Source organism: Centruroides sculpturatus, unplaced genomic scaffold (genome assembly GCF_000671375.1).
Source record: "Centruroides sculpturatus isolate CEXI.00-Female unplaced genomic scaffold, Cexi_2.0 scaffold1330, whole genome shotgun sequence".
In the NCBI taxonomy this organism is placed as follows: Eukaryota; Metazoa; Arthropoda; class Arachnida; order Scorpiones; family Buthidae; genus Centruroides; species Centruroides sculpturatus.
Window position 1 is genome coordinate 47,307 of NW_019385593.1, and position 18,443 is coordinate 65,749.

Sequence of the window (18,443 nt, forward strand, 5' to 3'; positions counted from 1 at the left end):
CTGAATTGAAAAAGTATGTAATTGATTCTCAGAACAATTATGCTAATTGATCACTTTGGTGTTAAGTCAATTCAAATCATATTACTTAAGGAAGTTGTGCTTTTTTGGTTATTTAACTATAACTTTTGATAGAATAAAGATAATTCAACACAGTTATCGATATTAATTTTATCAATATTAACAAGCTGATGATCTTGTTTTAACAATATTAACAAGTTGATGATCAAATAAACAATGATGTTTATTTGATCAAAAAACATTTTTTCAAATAAACATTATTTCGTAATTTTAATCTAACAATAGCTCATTTATGACAAAGTTGGTTTTAAAATTTACAGTATTTTAGGAATGGCTAGAATATTTTAATTGTGAAATAATTATTAGTATTTATTTATATTATTTAATATATTAAATTATTATCATTATTAACATATTCTATTAAATATACAAGCAGTCATTTATTATGACATACTCACAATGACAGGCTGGAATTTTTAATTTATTTAATGTAAAATACATGTTCTTGATTTTAGTAGTGTATTGCCCCTGTGTATCATACTTTTCTGTTAGCAATACAGTTGTGCCAGTCATCTTCTGACTCCTTTCGATGGAAAATTTTTTAATTGAAATAATGCAACTTCTGGTTTGTATAAGAAGAAGTTCATATATAGTTAATCGGGGCCTCCTGCCCCTAAGTCTTCCCTATTTGGTAGCAATGTGAAATATGCCTTTTGGGAATAGTTTAATAAGGCTCCACTGACAAAAAAGACACTCCTTTCCTGGAAAAGAAAGGTGTTTATGCAGAAGTGTGAAAGATTGGCTGAAGAGTGGAAGAAAGAAGACACACTTGGAGATTTGCTACTTTTGCAGCATCAGTTGAGTGATCTGCAGTGAAATTCATTCATAAACGATCAGCTGAGCTTGATGTATCAGGATTAACTATGTTTGATTACATGATAAGTTTTTTACATGAGTATATAGACATCTGGATGTACTGGATGTAGAATTAATCTGAAGAAAGTTCAGAACTCAAAAGTTGTCTTTTTTATTCTTTATATAATATGAATAAAGTTTTAGTTAAATATTTTTCTTAAAACAAATATTATCATATTAATTAATAAGACAACCTTATTCTTCCAGCAAATATATTTAATAGAACAACAAATGTTTTTTGGCAAATTTGCTGCCCAACTTCAGGTCTTAAGTTCCTTATTACGTACAGAAAGAAACATAATAGTTCCACGACATGCAAACAACAGTTAAATTTCTGAATGTAATTCAAATTTACAAAAATTATTTAATTTCATCTGCATTAACAATCAGACAAATATCTTTTATAAAAATATATGGGGGTCAATAGTTATGTTTGGTCCTTATAATGACCAAATTGACTGGTCCTTAATTGTGGGTGGTTACTGTAATATGATCTGCAATTTGCTATCCAGTGCATGGAGATCATACGAGGGTCATCCAGAAAGTAACGACCTATTGCACATTCCGGCTGTGCAGTTTGATCTCAGGCTGCTATCCAAGGTCGAATAGTTTCCTCGACATCTTTTCTCAGTGTGAGTGCTAGTCGAAACAAGTTGTTATTGTGCATTCTGTGATTATCAACAATGAACAGTGTGATACAAAGTCCTGCCAACTTTGAGGTCAGAGGCGTTTTTCAATTTTTGAATGCTCGAAAGTTGAAACCTGCAGAAATTTACCATCAACTAAAGGAAGTGTATGGTGATACAGTAATGAATGAAAGAAATGTGAGAAAGTGGTGTGAAATGTTTAACAATGGATGAACAAAATGTGCATGACGAAACTCGACCTGGACATCCATCACTCATCACAGATGATTTGAAGAATCAAGTGAAGAACAAAATCGTGCAAGACAGACGTGTAACCTTGGACAAGTTACATGTTTCTTTCCCTAACATTTCTCAATCTTTGTTTGGTGAAATTGTTTCTGAACATCTTGGCTATAGCAAAATTTGTGCATGATGGGTTCCTCGACAACTGAGTGACTAGCACAGAACACCGAGAATGGGTGCAGCATTGACATTTTTGACACGGTATCACGCAGATGGAAATGCCTTTCTTGATCAAATTGTTACTGGTTAAAGATGAGACATGGGTGTCTCACTTCACCTCAGAGACCAAGCGCCAATCACTCGAGTGGCATCACCCCTCATCACCCAAAAAACCGCGAAAATTCAAACAAACTCTGTCAGCACGAAAACTCATGGCAACAGTTTTTTGGGATCATAAGGGTATTCTCTTGGTGGATTTCATGACAACAGGCACTATGATCAATGCAGATCGATATTGTGACACCCTAAAAAATCTACGGTGAGCAATCTAAAATCATAGGTGTGGAATGCTTTCTTGCGGTATTGTGCTTCTTCATGACAATGTAAGGAACCAAGTCCGAACGTTATTTTTATTTACTTTTATTTTGCTTATTATTCTATTTTTGTTTGGGGCTTATGTTTTGTTAGGACGAAGTTTCCTCACCATTCACTTTAGTAACTTAAAAATAGAAGAAAAACCAACTCACCGACGAAAGAAAAGCGCCGTAGAAAAACTCGCGCACACTTGCGCTTCCCAAGCGGAAAAAAGTAAGTCCGCACCGAAAAAAAGGGGGGGAAGACCCCACAACCCAGTTAGGAATCGCTAAACCTTAAAAGAATAAAGCATCCCGATAATTGTTAAAAAGAATAATGTAAAAGGTTAGCGAAGTATTGTCGGAAAATAATCTGCCAGATAAACAAGAAAAATTTAATGTTACAGATAAGTATGTAAATGAGGAGAGTGAGCTCATTCAGAATTGTGACGTCACCTCACACTATAAAGCCTCTAACTCAAGTGAAAACGAACGAGGTGAATTCCTGATAGCAACGAGCTTTGGTGAGCTTCGTAGCAGTGAACGAGAGAGGTGTCCGATAGGATTTTGAAGTTATTCGATTTGTGGATCGACGATTATAGAAAGTCTTGAGAGTTTGAGGAAATAGGTTCCTAGTATATTGAGGTGACGATTAGGATCTTTAATTTATAAGAATTATTGTTTATAAGTTAATTCTTTGATTTTGTCGAATTCCAAAGGGGAATAGAATTAAGTTAGAAATAGATTGATTTGAGTTTGTCGGATTGATTCTTGTTGAATTTCATTGAATAAATTATTGTTTGATTTTTACTAAATACTGTATATAGTTTATTACTAGAAGTTTAATTAAATATTTGATTTTGTTATTGACAAACTTTGTCATTATTTAATTCGGTGCACGCTTAAAGTCCAGGCCTGGCACACTAACGCGAATCCGCGTAAAGTACCCGTTAGGGAACGGCTATTTCCGCACCTAGAAAAAGGGGGGGAAGACCCCACAACCCAGTTAGGAATCGCTACACCTTAAAAGAATAAAGCATCCCGATAATTGTTAAAAGGAATAATTAAAAGGAAAATCGTTGGAAAGTCGGAAAAATAATATAGTACTTTACAACAATGCCCGCTCTCACACTGCTGCTGCAACCACAGGCTTGCTGGATTGATTTGGATGGTAAAATTTTGATCATCCACCCTTTAGTCTGGACCTTGCTCCTTGCGATTTTAGCCTTTTCATGAAGCTCAGAGTTCCTGGATGGGAAACGTTTTGGAAGTGATGACAAGGTGAAGAATGCAGTAAACAGCTGGCTTAATGGACTGGCGACAGCCTACTACAACACGGGAATTCTAAAGCTCATGGATGGATATGACAAATGCTTAAATAATGATGGTGATTATGTAGAGAAATAAAGTAAGCTTGAATTTTGTAAGTGACATGTTTTTGTTAATAAAATATATTTCTTTCCTTTATTAAAACCAAACGGTTGTTACTTTCTGGATGACTCTCGTACAATAACCCAAAAAAAGTCAATATAAAGACTGAATATAATTATAATTTTATAATTATTTAAATAATGGGAATTTTATAACAATTTTCTTTTAAGTACCCTTGGTACTTGAAGAAATTGTTTGTGCCTTATTTTTCAACATAGTCATCCTGCTTCACAACACATTTGATCCACCAGTCCACAAGCTTCTAGATGCCTTCAAGAAAGAGATTTTTGATTTGGTCTTTAACCAACTTTGCACCACCTCTATTTCCTTGGTATCATCAGCAAACTTGTGAACCTCTGAAATGTTCTTTCAAAGATCCAACAAATGAAAATGGTGCCAAGTCCAGACTATATTGTGGATGTTTCACCACCCCAAATTTCAGATCACTTAGTGTATCCACTGTATGCACACCACATAGGGCTGGCATTCTCATGTGGCAAAATCCTTTTTGAGAGAAGTTTCTAAGGCTAATGTCAGATGAGCATAATTTTGTGTCTGTTGTTTTTGATGGATGTCATGGGATTGCATAAAACATATGGGAGCAGTCAGATGGACATGGATGCAAAAAATCATGCTGCATGGCACGGACAAGCCACTGTCCATGGATTATTGTGGACTTGTCCATGCCACAGGACAAGTCCACAATAATCTTGTGACATTGCGTGACTGTTGCATGCTGGGAGATACACTTGAAGCCTATGGTCGTCAGACAAGCATGAAAAATGACAGACATGGTAATATCATTTCAAAGAAATACTGGGTCAGTGTTGTTTCTGCCAAAGGGTGTATGGTACCTGCATATTTTCAAAAAATGGACATTGATATAAGTGAAATGATTGTACAAATTAGTGAGAAACCATAATTGAGAGAAACTACATTTGAACTTTATAAAAACAAAAATAAGAAAAAGGAAGGCCAGTTACAATCAAGAGGGCATACCCAATATTCATTTTTTTTTTTTTTTTAAATACTACATTTTTTTTTTTTTTTTAAATACTACATTTTTTTTTTTTTGTTTTAAATACTTCTGTACATAATAAAAAACAGCGCATCGCAATCTATGAGATCTGTGTCAGCATATACGTGTCCAAAATAAAGCTGACTATTAATGCACTTTGTGAAAAACAGCATTCATTTGACCACCAACTTCATCTCTGTAAATTTTCATGTTTGTGAATTGGAAAAATAGTAGCCATGTGTTTTCACACTTGTCTGACACTAGTCTAACGTTTTGATCATATTGCAAGCTTCAACTCATTTACCAGCATATCACTGTATCAAGCATTAGTCATAGTTTGACCCTTTTCCTGAAAGTGCATCAATATAGGGCCATTGACATGCCATGCAAACTGGTTTCCTATTCCAGTGTTCATCACTGATGTTTTATCTTCTGATTTTAAATCTTTCCACACATTAATTCCTCTGATTCAAACAACTGTCTCCAAACTGAACCTTCATTCTCCTATAGATTGCAGATTTTACTACCTTTGACCTTAAAAAACAAATGACACTGTTGCTCTTCCTCTTGCAGTTTAATATTAAAGCAGCCATGTTGTGTGAGCTATTGCATAAGCACATACTGCTCAATCATCAAAACCTCTATATGGCATATTGCTAAGGAGTCATTTTGTGTCTGCAATAACATGTTTCATGAAGCATACATCACAAATTTTAGATTAAAATTCATTATTTAATGACTTTCCTATGTATTTTTAAAGAAAAAAATAAAAATGTTTTTAAGGAATTTATAGATTAGTTTATGAAGTAGCCAAGGTCAGCTAAAGTTCAAGCAATTGATTTCCAGTTCTGAAATAAATCAGTCATACCCATATTTACCATAGTACAATTGTAGATTGTATTTAACTACCTTTAGACAGTTAAGATTACAGGAACAAAAGATAGAGTCTGCCAAGTTACACTTTGCTAGGTATCTTTTAAAATTTTAATGCTCTGTAAGAAGCCAGGCAAGTGAAAAATTCAAGTTAATGACTGGAGATGACAGCCTATGATCAACGGTGGGGAAAATATCCTCATTACTTTTTCTTTGTCACTATGCATCCATAAAATATTCCACAACTTAATGAGACATTGTATAATAATAATAATAAATAATGCTTTTTGCCCACGACTATAAATTAGACAGAATTAGATAACCTAAATAGGGTATAACAATTTGCAGGGCTTATCACACTAAGGCCGACTGAAAGAAGGACCAGAACTTTTATAAAAAAAAAANAAATTCAAGTTAATGACTGGAGATGACAGCCTATGATCAACGGTGGGGAAAATATCCTCATTACTTTTTCTTTGTCACTATGCATCCATAAAATATTCCACAACTTAATGAGACATTGTATAATAATAATAATAAATAATGCTTTTTGCCCACGACTATAAATTAGACAGAATTAGATAACCTAAATAGGGTATAACAATTTGCAGGGCTTATCACACTAAGGCCGACTGAAAGAAGGACCAGAACTTTTATAAAAAAAAAAAAAGGGTTGGTCTTTAATAATCACATATCAAATTTAGGTAAGTATGCATTTCAGGTACAAGGACCCCTCATCAGCTTACAAACACATGGTAACAACATAACAAATATAATAACCTGCCAATACAACAGGATAACCAACATATGCAGTGCACTGCATTTACAATTTCTCAATGTAACCCATACACTAAAACTAAAATATCAAGTCTAAATTAGAAAACAATGACAATGTGGTATAACATATTATCTGGGACCAGTAAATGTCTTAGTTTCTCCTACATTTTCCAAATTCTGGTAGACAGTTACACTATTAATAATAAATATTGTTAAGTATATTAAAAAACACAAAAAAAGGGGAAGGAAGATAACAATGAACTTACTTTTATTAAAACCAATTGGTCTCCAGATTTTAACACAAACAAAATACATCTGATCTATAAGCCTTTGTGAAGTCAACTGCACTGTCCATCTGCATTTACAAAGTGATGTGACTATACTCCCTATTGTATATTTGACATTGTATATAATATTTTTATATACAATGTCAAAGTACAAGACATATTGGTGAAGTCAATATTATCTTTCATTGCATTTTTTGTTTTTATATCTGCAGTCTCATTACCTAGCAACATAAATATGCATATATGGTTTTTATTTATTTTTTTAATTTGTTACATCAAATTTTAGAATTAATTTTAAGGTCTGTTGTATAATAAAAGAGAAATCAAGTAAAAAGATTTTATTACTACTTAAAAAATTACAAAAAAAATAATTTAGAATACAGATACACTGTATATTATATTTTAAATAATACTTATTTTTTTAAATCAGACTTATATTTAATTGATATCTTTAAAAAATCAAATATATTTGATATTTTATGATATCAAAATATCATAAAATATTATACTTATTATTATTGATTCTATTTAATTAATATATTTTTTATTTAACTCATAAATAGTTTTTTTTTAAATTTCTTAGGAGAATAATATAAACAAGTTGGAATTATTGGTTTACGAAAATGAAGATGCTTCTAAAAAGTCTGAAAACATTTCTGCATCAAAAAATAAGTTTAAAAAAATATCTTACTCATCAAAGATGGGCTCTTCCACTGATTTGAAAAATGGAGAAACTGCTAAGCAAAAGTTATTTGTTCATATGAATTCTTGCCCACATAAAGATGAATATGCGTTATCTACTGAAAATTATGACAAGAAATCAAAACAAGGAGGAATGTCAAATTCTTCAAATTTTTTCAAGAATAAGTCTATAGTACAGAAATTAACTAAATCAGTGGATTCCATGGAAATTTTAAAATCAAATAATAATGAAATTAAAGCAAGCATAGAAAATTATACTCTTAGAAAAAATTTTCTATGTGAAAAATTTCTAAATAAGATAATTTATAGAAAACTGAAGAAGAATAATTATAATGAAAGCATAACTAATATCAAAACCAGAAGTAGATTAGAAAAAAACAATACAAATTCAAAGTTTGAATTAATTTCACAAAAATCATCTAAAGAAATTGGTGTTGCTAATTCAAAAATTACCAGTATGGATAATTACACCAAAATTTTTGCTAAGAAAATTAATGGAAATGTCATTTATCCTGATGGAATTGAACAACTTTTTAATTGTGAAAATAATATTAAAGCAAGAGGAAGAAAAATGTATAATAAACATCTTCACTTAGATGGAACTGAAAAGATTACTATGATTATCACTCATTCAAATAAAATTGAGCAGAATAATATCATAATTATACATCCTGATGTTAACTATTTTATTAATGGTAAGAATATTCTTCCTGATGTAATGATTCAAGCAGTAGGTATGCTACATCATGCAAGTGAACATAGTTTTCTAAAAGTAACAAATATTAAAAATAAAGAAAATATACAGAATTTTAAGATACTAATATTGAATATATCAAAAAGAAGATTTTTAGGTAATAAAAATATTATTATTATTAATCAGTCTCATCAAAATATAAATATGGGACTTGTTGAAATTGAACCATTATTAAACCATAGAAAACAACAAATCTGTATATATAAATCTGGAAGACTACATAACATACTAATAAAACAAGAATTCAAAATAATTCAAAATACATATATACAAAACTTTAAAATTAATTATTTGTTTATTATTGAAACATTAATTGAAATCCATAAGAGCTTACAAATATATTATAAAATGCAATCATTTCAAATTAATATTCCAATTTCTTCTTTTGAAAAGCAGCAATTGGAATCATTAAATTTTATACAAAAAGATTTATTAGTTCAGAACATACAGTTTCATCAAGAATTATGTTTATTTAACCAATTACATAAAATCAAAATCCCTGATTCAAACACAATATTAGTTATACATAGATTTCAAAATAATGCACAATTTTATAAAACAGTTTTTGTAAAAACATTAATTGAAATTCAAAATTCAGTTAAATTGAACTATTCGATAATTTTCAGTTCTCTAAATACAAAATTAACAGAATCAAAAAAATATTTAAATTTTTTAACAATAAATCCATTGATTTTCTGTCCACCATTGAGAATTAGAGGAGGAGCAGATACACAAGATTTATCTGATTCATCACATCAAATATCAACAACATCTGCATCACATCAAATATCAACATCATTGTCTACATCACAAAATCAAAATCTCTCATCAGTTACTACTAACAGTTCTATGAAACCTTTACAATTAATTAATACACCTATAAATCCTGTGTCAACCGCTAAATCATGTTTTATTCCTGAAATTCCAAATTATTCAATATCTAATGCTTTTCCATTAGATATGTCACAAGTTTCCTATATGAATCAATTACCAAATTCACCTTTTGTAACTCCTATATTACATCTAGCACTTTCAGTTGGTAATACTTATCCTGTTTTGCAACAACCAAACACATCATCTGTTCATCCAGAAGCTACTATTGTTGTGGAAGAGACACCTAAAAATGGTAATTTATCAATGTCTGCACTCAAAGATACAACAAAGCCTTTAATTGAATCTTTTGATAATTCATCTTCATTACAAAAACCAAATTCTGTGATGACAGGTAGTCTAGCTCTAGATAAAAATCTTGGCGATTCTCCTGTAATTAGATCTGAGTCTCTAGCCATTAAAGACACTTCTATAACACAGCATTCTCATGTAGAATCCTCAGTTCCATCTAGAGTAAACAAAACTTATCCAACAGTAGAAAAACAAAAATTTGATACAATTCAACATAAAGCAATTCCATCTGGATCTATGATTACAAATAGTAATGATACAAGTACAAACATAAATTTATCTACAGGTATAGATTTGTACAAACAACAGAATAATGCAGAATCTCCTCAACAAATTAACAAGACTTCATCTACATCAGGAAGAACATTTGCAGCATTAATAGAATATCAGGATGATGTAGGCTCAAATTCTGCAAATCTGTCATCAGATATTAATAAAATGCATTTTCCCAAAGAAAATCTTCAATTAGATAAAACTCTCTCTAAAGATATGGAATTTGAGTTTTATAAAATAGCAGATAAAGAAAACTACATTTCTTCAGCTTTAAAAACTTCAGATCATTCTAAACAATCTGCATATGAATTCTCAAGATTATGTTCCTCAAAAGTTAAAAAAGAATGTTCACCTCTGTCTGTAGGAGAAATAAATCAAAGTAAACAAAATCTTTTTAAAATTACTGGTGAACATATCCATCAAGTTTCAAAAGAATATCCATATTTAGCTACAAAAGATGTAAATGAAACTGAACAAATTTCTGATAAAGTTTATGGATTTTATAATCAGCATATTCCAAATGATCATCTTGCTTTTGTTTGCAAAGATTTAAGCCAACCTAAACAAATTGAAACTTCTGAAACTTCTAAATTAGATATTTCAGAACATTCTCTTTTATCATCTCAAGATTCTGGAAAAATCCAGCATAAATCTTATAGATTTGACACTTTGCATTCAGAAAAACATTTGCCTCTTGCAAGTAGAAATTCTCCTGAAAAAGCTGAATTCACTCCTTCAAAAGTGCAATCTTCACATGATGAGAAAGATTATTCCTCTTTAACTGCCAAAAAAACACCTAAATGTATGCATCATAAACTTTCTAGAATGCAAGTTCCACAAGAAAGTAGTAGTTCGTCTTTTTCCCCAAGAAAATATTCTTTACCTCAACAAGAATCTACCAAATACTCCAAAATACCCCAGCAAATACCCCAAAATACAAAGCAACAAATCTTTTTGTCTCAAGAAAATTATCCAGCACAAATTAATCATAATTTTTCCAGAATTCAGAGATCTGATATTACAAGAGGATGCTTATCAACAATTCCAAATGTTTTGCCAGATCAAGATCAACAAAATACTTATACTGTACATAATTCCCATGATAGGACACACCATAAATTCACTAATGCATCACAAAATAATGCTACTTCTACTGGTTATCCTCAGAATTCCACAAAAAACTTGTCTTATTTAACTTCTGATAAATTAGATCAAAATATTCATACTTCGTCACAAACTAGCACCTCATCACAAATATCAACTCCAAGAATTATTTATACTGAATGTTCTAATCCTTCTTATATAATTTCATCCACTGAATCAAATTGTATAGAATTGTCTAATTATTCAAATATAGTTTTAAAATTACCTCTCTGTATTTTTGGACTGAAAAACACTACTGAAGATGCTCTATCTCCATCAGCTGACATGGCAAAATCAGAGACTGGTAATCTTGAAGAACCTGAATGCAGATCACGTACAAGTAGGATTTCATATAATTCTAGAAAATTGTCAAAAAACGTAGATATTAATAATGTCATCCAACCACCAGAGGAATTTGCAGATTTACCTCAGTCAACAGGTATATATGAACCACATACTAGATTAGATAAAACAGAAGAAATGGTTCCTATTTATATCTCACAACCAGATGAATTGCCTAAAATTCTTCCTGAATCAATAATTGAAACAGATGAAAGGTGTCCCTCAAATGAGCAACAACTAGATGTTAATGAACAGATAAAAACTAAATCTGAAGAAACTATTACAATAAAACAAATACACACATCTGGATCTAAACAAGTTAGATTTTCTGAAGACAAGATCATGCAGGAACCAGATTCAGATTTTTCCACTGATATAGCTTATAGCCTTGATGAAAATTTAGCTATTTTTGAACGCAATATGAGATTTTTATTTAATGAATTGATAGATGATAAATCAAATATAAATATTCAAAAAACTTACTCTAAAATTTTACAAATGTTAAAAGAGAAAGAGGGAAGAAAAATTTTAAATTCTATTCATGATATAAATACTTTTAAACATATCATACAACAAGAAATTTCTAAGGATTTTGCACAATCTCAAAAAACTTCTGTTGATGACCTTTTTATTTCTGAGGATATTGAAGTGGCAAAAGATGTATTTTATCCTGGAATTGAGGAAGTTATAGTAACAGACACAATTGTGGATAGACCAAGTCAAAAACATGAAATCAGCATTTCTAAAGAGGAAATAAAAGATTCTGATACTATTGTTAGTCAAATAGACAAAGTTTCTACAGAACAAATCAAAATTGCTGATTCAATAATTGATAAACCAGAATACAAAATTAGAACTTCTTCAGATATAGAAAAGGTTTCAGATACTGCTGTCAGTCAAAAATACCAAATTCCTGAAGAAGAAATCAAAGTAATAGACTCAGTTGTTGATAAAGTTAAACAGGAAAAAATTGAAACTTTCCAAGATATTGAAAAATATCCTGCTTCTTCTATTAATCAAATACAGCAAATTCCTTCAGAAAAAATCATAGAAGTAGATAAAATTGTTGATAAATCCATTGATAAATCTCAAAATTTCAGAAAAATAAAGAGCTATTCTGACACTGCTATTAGTCAAATAAATCATGTTTCTGAAATGAAGAAAAAAATAGAGGATATAACTACTGATAAACAAAGAAAACAGGAGATACAAATGTTAGATTTTGATTCTTTAAGTACAGATAAAATAATTTCTGATACTAATGTTAATCAGGTATATCAGATTCCTGATGAAAAGATTACTGAGATAGATATAATAATTGATAAGCAAATAAAACATCCAGATATTGATATGTCTGAAATCAAAGATGAGCTAAAATTCAGAAGTTATGATAAAGATAAGATTTCCTATTCAACTGTTAGTCAAATTCCAGCTTATCAAAGTAAAGATGGAATAAAACAAGATTCAAAAGTCACTGATACTGAAGAAATGCATATATCTGTCACAGAATCAATAAAAGAAAGCATTCAAATTGATTCAAGCCTTCAACAGGAATTGATTAAGAAAGAAAATATTTTGTTTCCAAAACAACCTGAGATTAATCAATTTGAAAAAATTGAAACTAAAATATCATCAAAACACTCTTCTGACAGCCATCAACAATTAGATATACCCTCAACTAGCAAAACGACATTTTCAAGCCATTCACATGATAGTTTAGAACCGTCTCTTGGACTTAATTTTTCACATTATTATGTAAGAGAAAGCAAAAACCCTTTTCAGTTAAGAGAAAGTGATATAGTTTATGGAAGATACAGAAATATTGATGTTGGTTCTTTTCCTCCTCCTTCTCCTAAAATATCTCAACCAGCAGTAAATATAAATAAAATACAGTTTTACACCAGAAAAAGTTTAAATCCATTTGAAGATATGAAATTCAAAGATCAGCAAGATATTGATCTTGGCAATTTTCCTAAATCTAAAAATGCTGCATCATTTTTGTCTAGAGATAATGATTTTACTTCTGAAGTTGGAAAAGAAAAAATTGACCTTGGCATAATTTCCAAAACACAGTTTACTAGTGATGCAGTTTGTCAATTAAAATCAAAAATAGACTCTTTTCCTGTGAATGAAAAAAAAGAAACTGATTATAGAGTTTTTCAAAAAAATCAAGTTACTGAAAAAGAATCAATATACAATTCTTCTGGAAAATATAAACAAGAAAGAGACAGATTCACTGAAGAAGGAAATAAATTAGTCAAAGACTCTAACATTCCAATTGTGATAGGAACAAAAAATGAAATCACTGATAGTAGAGAAATTAAATTTTCAAGTGAAAGAACAAAAGATTTCAAAGCATGTATTAGAAATATTTTAATTCAAAATGCAAGAAATTCATTTGCTGATGAAAATAAATCACAATTAATCTTGAATGAAAGAGAGTTAAATATATTAACAATTATGCTTACACAAACAATAATCATGAGATCTGATACATTAGAAAATAGTGAAGACATTCAGACTTTCTTGAATAGTTTTACAAATGTTTATGTTTTGGTTAAAAAGTTTTTAACTGTAACTTTAAATCTTCCTAATGCATTGGATGAAGATTTATCATTAGAAGAATCACAGTTAAAAATACTTATAACTTTATTTGCAAAATTCATAACTGATCAACAAGACGAACATTTAGAAGAAAAACAATTTATTGATTCTTTTGCTCAAAGTTCTTCTGTTTATCAATCTGATTCAGTTTCTTCTATTTCAAAAAGTGAATTAATGTCTTCAAAACAAAATGTTAGAAAACTGTTATCCATTGCTCGAAAGGTAATTCAACATAATCCTAAATATGGACAAATTATTTATAATAAGGGAGAAACTTATAAAAATCAGATAACAAAAAACTTTGAAAAACAGGAAAGAATTTCAGATGAAGCTCTGTTACCATCTCTAGAGAATGAGAGACTTTTTTGTAGATTTGCTGATTTTCTTCAACAATTATTTGAAGCAAGTGATAGAAAAGATTATCTAGATTCAACTGATAAAACTATGACTGATTTATTTATGGATGTTGTAAGAATATTTATAAAAGAATTGAAAGAAAAAAGATTAAAAATTTCAAAACATTCTGTTTCAGAAACAGACATATCAAAAATTACTAGTGTACCTGTACATGATATTCATTCTGAAAGTTTTGATTCTCATTGTGGAAAATCATTTAGAGGCTACTTAAATGAGCAATTTTTAAAATCTGGGACAAGTGACATTTATCAAAGGGATCAGAAATTGTATTTCACCAAAAAAAGAGAAAAATTATTAGGAATTGAAGATGAAAATGAAACATTAGTTTCATGTAAGAGCAGACATTTACAAGAACAACCTAAGCAAAACAAATTGAAAAAGGAAATTTCTCCCCTAAATCAAGATGAAATGTCATCATTTATTCATTCCAACATTAGTCATATTTCAAGTGAGCTGAAAGACACAGTAAATACAAATGATGATAGTTCAATGATTATGAGATATTTATATGAACAATTTTTAAAATCAGAAAGGGGGAAAAATTATCAGAAAAATAAAGAAAAATATTTTTCTGGTGAATTAGCACAAATTGAAGCTGGGAAAAAAATTTTGGATTCAATTAATGATACTTCCTTAAATGAAAAGCCAAATCAAAAAATGAGCAAAACAGAATGCCCTTCTACATCTGTAGAAGGGCAACTGATTGACAAATCAACTTTGAAAATAGAAATGCCAACAGTTATTAATCCTGAATTTGTTGATATTGAAAGTTGTCCAAAAGATAATCATGATAGTTTGGTCATTATTGAACATGTAAATGAGCAACTTACAACATCAAAGAAAGATGAAAGTTATCGAGGGTATCAAAGGTTGCATTTTTCTGAAAATAAATCATCAAAAATTTCTGATATGAAAAATCTTGCAAATTCAGACAGACAAGAAGACAAACAAATGATTCAGAAATTAAGTTCTGAAGAAGGACAGGAAATGAACAATTCAACATTGAAAATGGAAAGATCTTCAGTTAATGACTTTAGTGACATTCAATTTGAAAATCATTTAAAAGACAGTCTTGATATCCAACATGAAGATTCAATTATAACAGGACACATAAGTGGAAAAATTATAAAATCAAAAACAGGGGAAATAAGTCAAGAACTTAATCAAAAAAATAAAAGGTTGCATTTTTCTGAAAATGAACCTTCAATACTTGTTGATGAGCAAAAACATTTAGGTTCAATAAATTTTGGATATTTAAATAGTCAACCAATTCAAAGAAAAATCAAAAAAGAAAGACCTTCAGCAAATCATTATAAAATTGATAATTCTGGTTTGGAAAAACAAACTTTAATTCCTGAAACTGATAGTATTCAATTTGAGAGTCAATTAAAAGACAGCCTGGATGTTCATCATGATTCTATTATAGCTGGTCATATAAATGATAAGTTTATAAAACCAAAGAATACAGAAATTCATCAGAAAAGTCAAAGATTACATTTTTCTGATGATGAACCATCAAGGATTAGTAATTGCCAAAAATTTCTAGATTCATTTAATTTTGGACAGAAAAGAATAATTAGAAAAGAGAGTTCACCTAAAGAATCAAAAGTTTTCTCTGAAAATGAATCAATTTTTGCTGGATTGGATTCACCAAAACAACAGAAACAAAATTTTGCAAAACAAGATTCTACTGTAAACATGGCAGGAAAGATGATTGATAGTCCAGCTACTGATGTAAAGATCTCAACATTTAAAGATCCTGAAGTTCTTATATCTGAAACTTGTTTAAATGACAGTCTTGATATATACCAAAAAAATTATGGACTTCAATTTCCAGAAAGTGATTCACTAGTTTATGCTGATTCAGTTTCATATAATTTACAACAGAATACAATTGTGGATAAAAATATTCATATTACAAAAAGTGAGGCTATAAAATGTAAAACAGAGTTAAAATATCCAAATAGATTTACATTTCTTAGGAGTAGTGTAACTGAAAAACATAAATTGAATCAAATAAATCAAAGTGGAAAAGTTGATAATCAAAAGTTTTCTGAAACAGAAAGAAAAAATAGAGCAGAAAATATATTAGATAATTGTGATATAAATGACAAGAAAGTTATTATATTGGCGGATAAATCAGGAAATAAAGATAAAACTAGTTTAAATCAAACAGACTTAGAAGTACCAATTACAGCTTCTAGATGTAATAAACAATATGTGATATCAGGTTCTATTTCTACATCAAACAAACCAAAGATGCAAAAACTTTCTGCAAGTGTTTCTTTTGCCACATTTAAACATCAAAATTCTAAATCTAAAAGTATGATGGAGAAAAATAAGGATAAAACAGAAAAATAATTAGTTTATAACTAGTTTAAAAATTAATTTATTAAAGAAACAAAATTTTTAAATTACAAAATGTTAATGAATATTCTGTTTTAAATCAAAAAATTTGGAAAGTATAATATATACAATATTTAAAAATTGTTTAACTAATAAAATAATTAATAATATTTAATTATTTAATTTCTACATGTACAAAATTGTTATTTTGAATGTATAGTGTACAGAAAGATTTATTAAAAATTTATAGACTTAAGTTTTGTCTCNATTTATTTATTTATTTAAAATACTAATTTAATCATAAAATTTTTAACAATAATTCATTAGAATATAAAAATTAAAAAATTTTCTAATTTGACATATACTTATAAAATTTAACTGAGATTGTAAAAGTTTAAAAAGTAAAGCATAAAAACATTAATTTCTTTTAAAATTAAAATCAGAATTTGGTAATAAATTATTGAAAATTTACTAAGAATGATTTTTTTTAATATTACTATATTTTATTTTTGATTTTATACATTAAATTAACTATAAAATTATATGGCTTATTGATATTATTTGTCACTGTTTAAAAAATTGTTAATTTTTAGACTAGTTATATTTTATCTAAGACATTCTAAAAAAAAAAGATTTGTCTGTGATCTAGATTAAATATAATAGACAAATATTAAAAATTTTAGAAGAATATTTTTATTATTATAAACTGAGAGAGTAGCAATGTTTTGAACATTTAAATTTAGTTTAAAAATTACATTATCTTTAAAAATATTTTTTGTATTAAGGATTTGAATTAATATCTTAGTTTGGATTAATCAGTACTCTGATTTAATAGATACTAATTTGTAGTTCATTTTATTTAATATGTCTTAAAACATCTCTCACTAGTGCACTGGAGATGTTTTAGGACATATTGTATTACATGTTATAAGGAAAAGTGAATAGCATTTTGAAATACTACATATAGATAAATGAATTATAAAGTTAGTTTTTGTTGGCACAAACAGATTATGGAGTTGATTTCATCTAAAATGTCGGTGGTTTATCAAATAGATTTATTTATATATACCATGGTACAGTAATGCATTAATAGATTATTGTTTTATCTTAACTTGTGCATTTGCTAAAATTTAATGATAAAATGTTAGTAGTTCTAATAAATTGAAAAGTTAATTGATGTACTGTACTAATAAATATCCTACAATGTAAAAATACACGTAAATTCAAAAAGCTTTCCCCACTTTAATCTCTCAAAATTGGACATAAGCAGCCCGATTATTCTGTATTTTAAGCATGTCTGAAAACAGTCACTTCCTTAGAAAATATTTTTATACCTGTTAAAATTAAAACATTTTTTCTGTAAGTACAACATAAGATTGGTTTAAACTAAAATTGTTTATTAATCAAGTATGTAAATATCATTAGATTTAAGTGAATGTTTTCATTTTGAAATATGGTAATAGTACTTTATGCTATTTCTTAATGAAAATAAAAGCATGTAATTAATTTATTGTGAAGATACAACAGAAAATGTCAATAGACTGCAAAAAAATTTATTTTGTATGGTTAAACATGATTCAAAACTCTAAAATTTGAATCCAGAATATTTTTTACATTAATTTGAAAATTATTTATAGAAGAATTCAAAGTGTCATTTAACAGACAATATTGTTACAAAGAAACCAATCAAATTTTAGGTTAGTATATAAATGATGTTTTTATACACAAGAATATAGTAAGTAGATCTAAATTTTTTTTAATATTTTTATCATGGCACAATGAAAATTAAAATCTTATGTTGTAACGCTACATTTAATGTAAAAAATACAGTTTCATATATCTATATACGAAAGAACTGTGTAATTACATAAGCAACAGAGATATGTATTGTATAGACATACAGTACGTACAGTACAGTAC

At 28.8% G+C, this 18,443-nt stretch overlaps 1 protein-coding gene across 1 annotated transcript in view; it reads left to right on the forward strand.

Annotated features, from left to right (window-relative positions):
• LOC111640406 overlaps positions 1 to 16,631 on the forward strand; it is a 38,029-nt gene extending 21,398 nt beyond the window's left edge. The window contains exon 4 of the mRNA XM_023386419.1: positions 7,344 to 16,631. Within this exon, the coding sequence (XP_023242187.1) occupies positions 7,344 to 16,538 (9,195 nt within the window). The 3' untranslated portion in view covers positions 16,539 to 16,631. The remainder of the gene's footprint in view (positions 1 to 7,343) is intronic.
• The last annotated feature ends 1,812 nt before the right edge of the window (positions 16,632 to 18,443 follow it).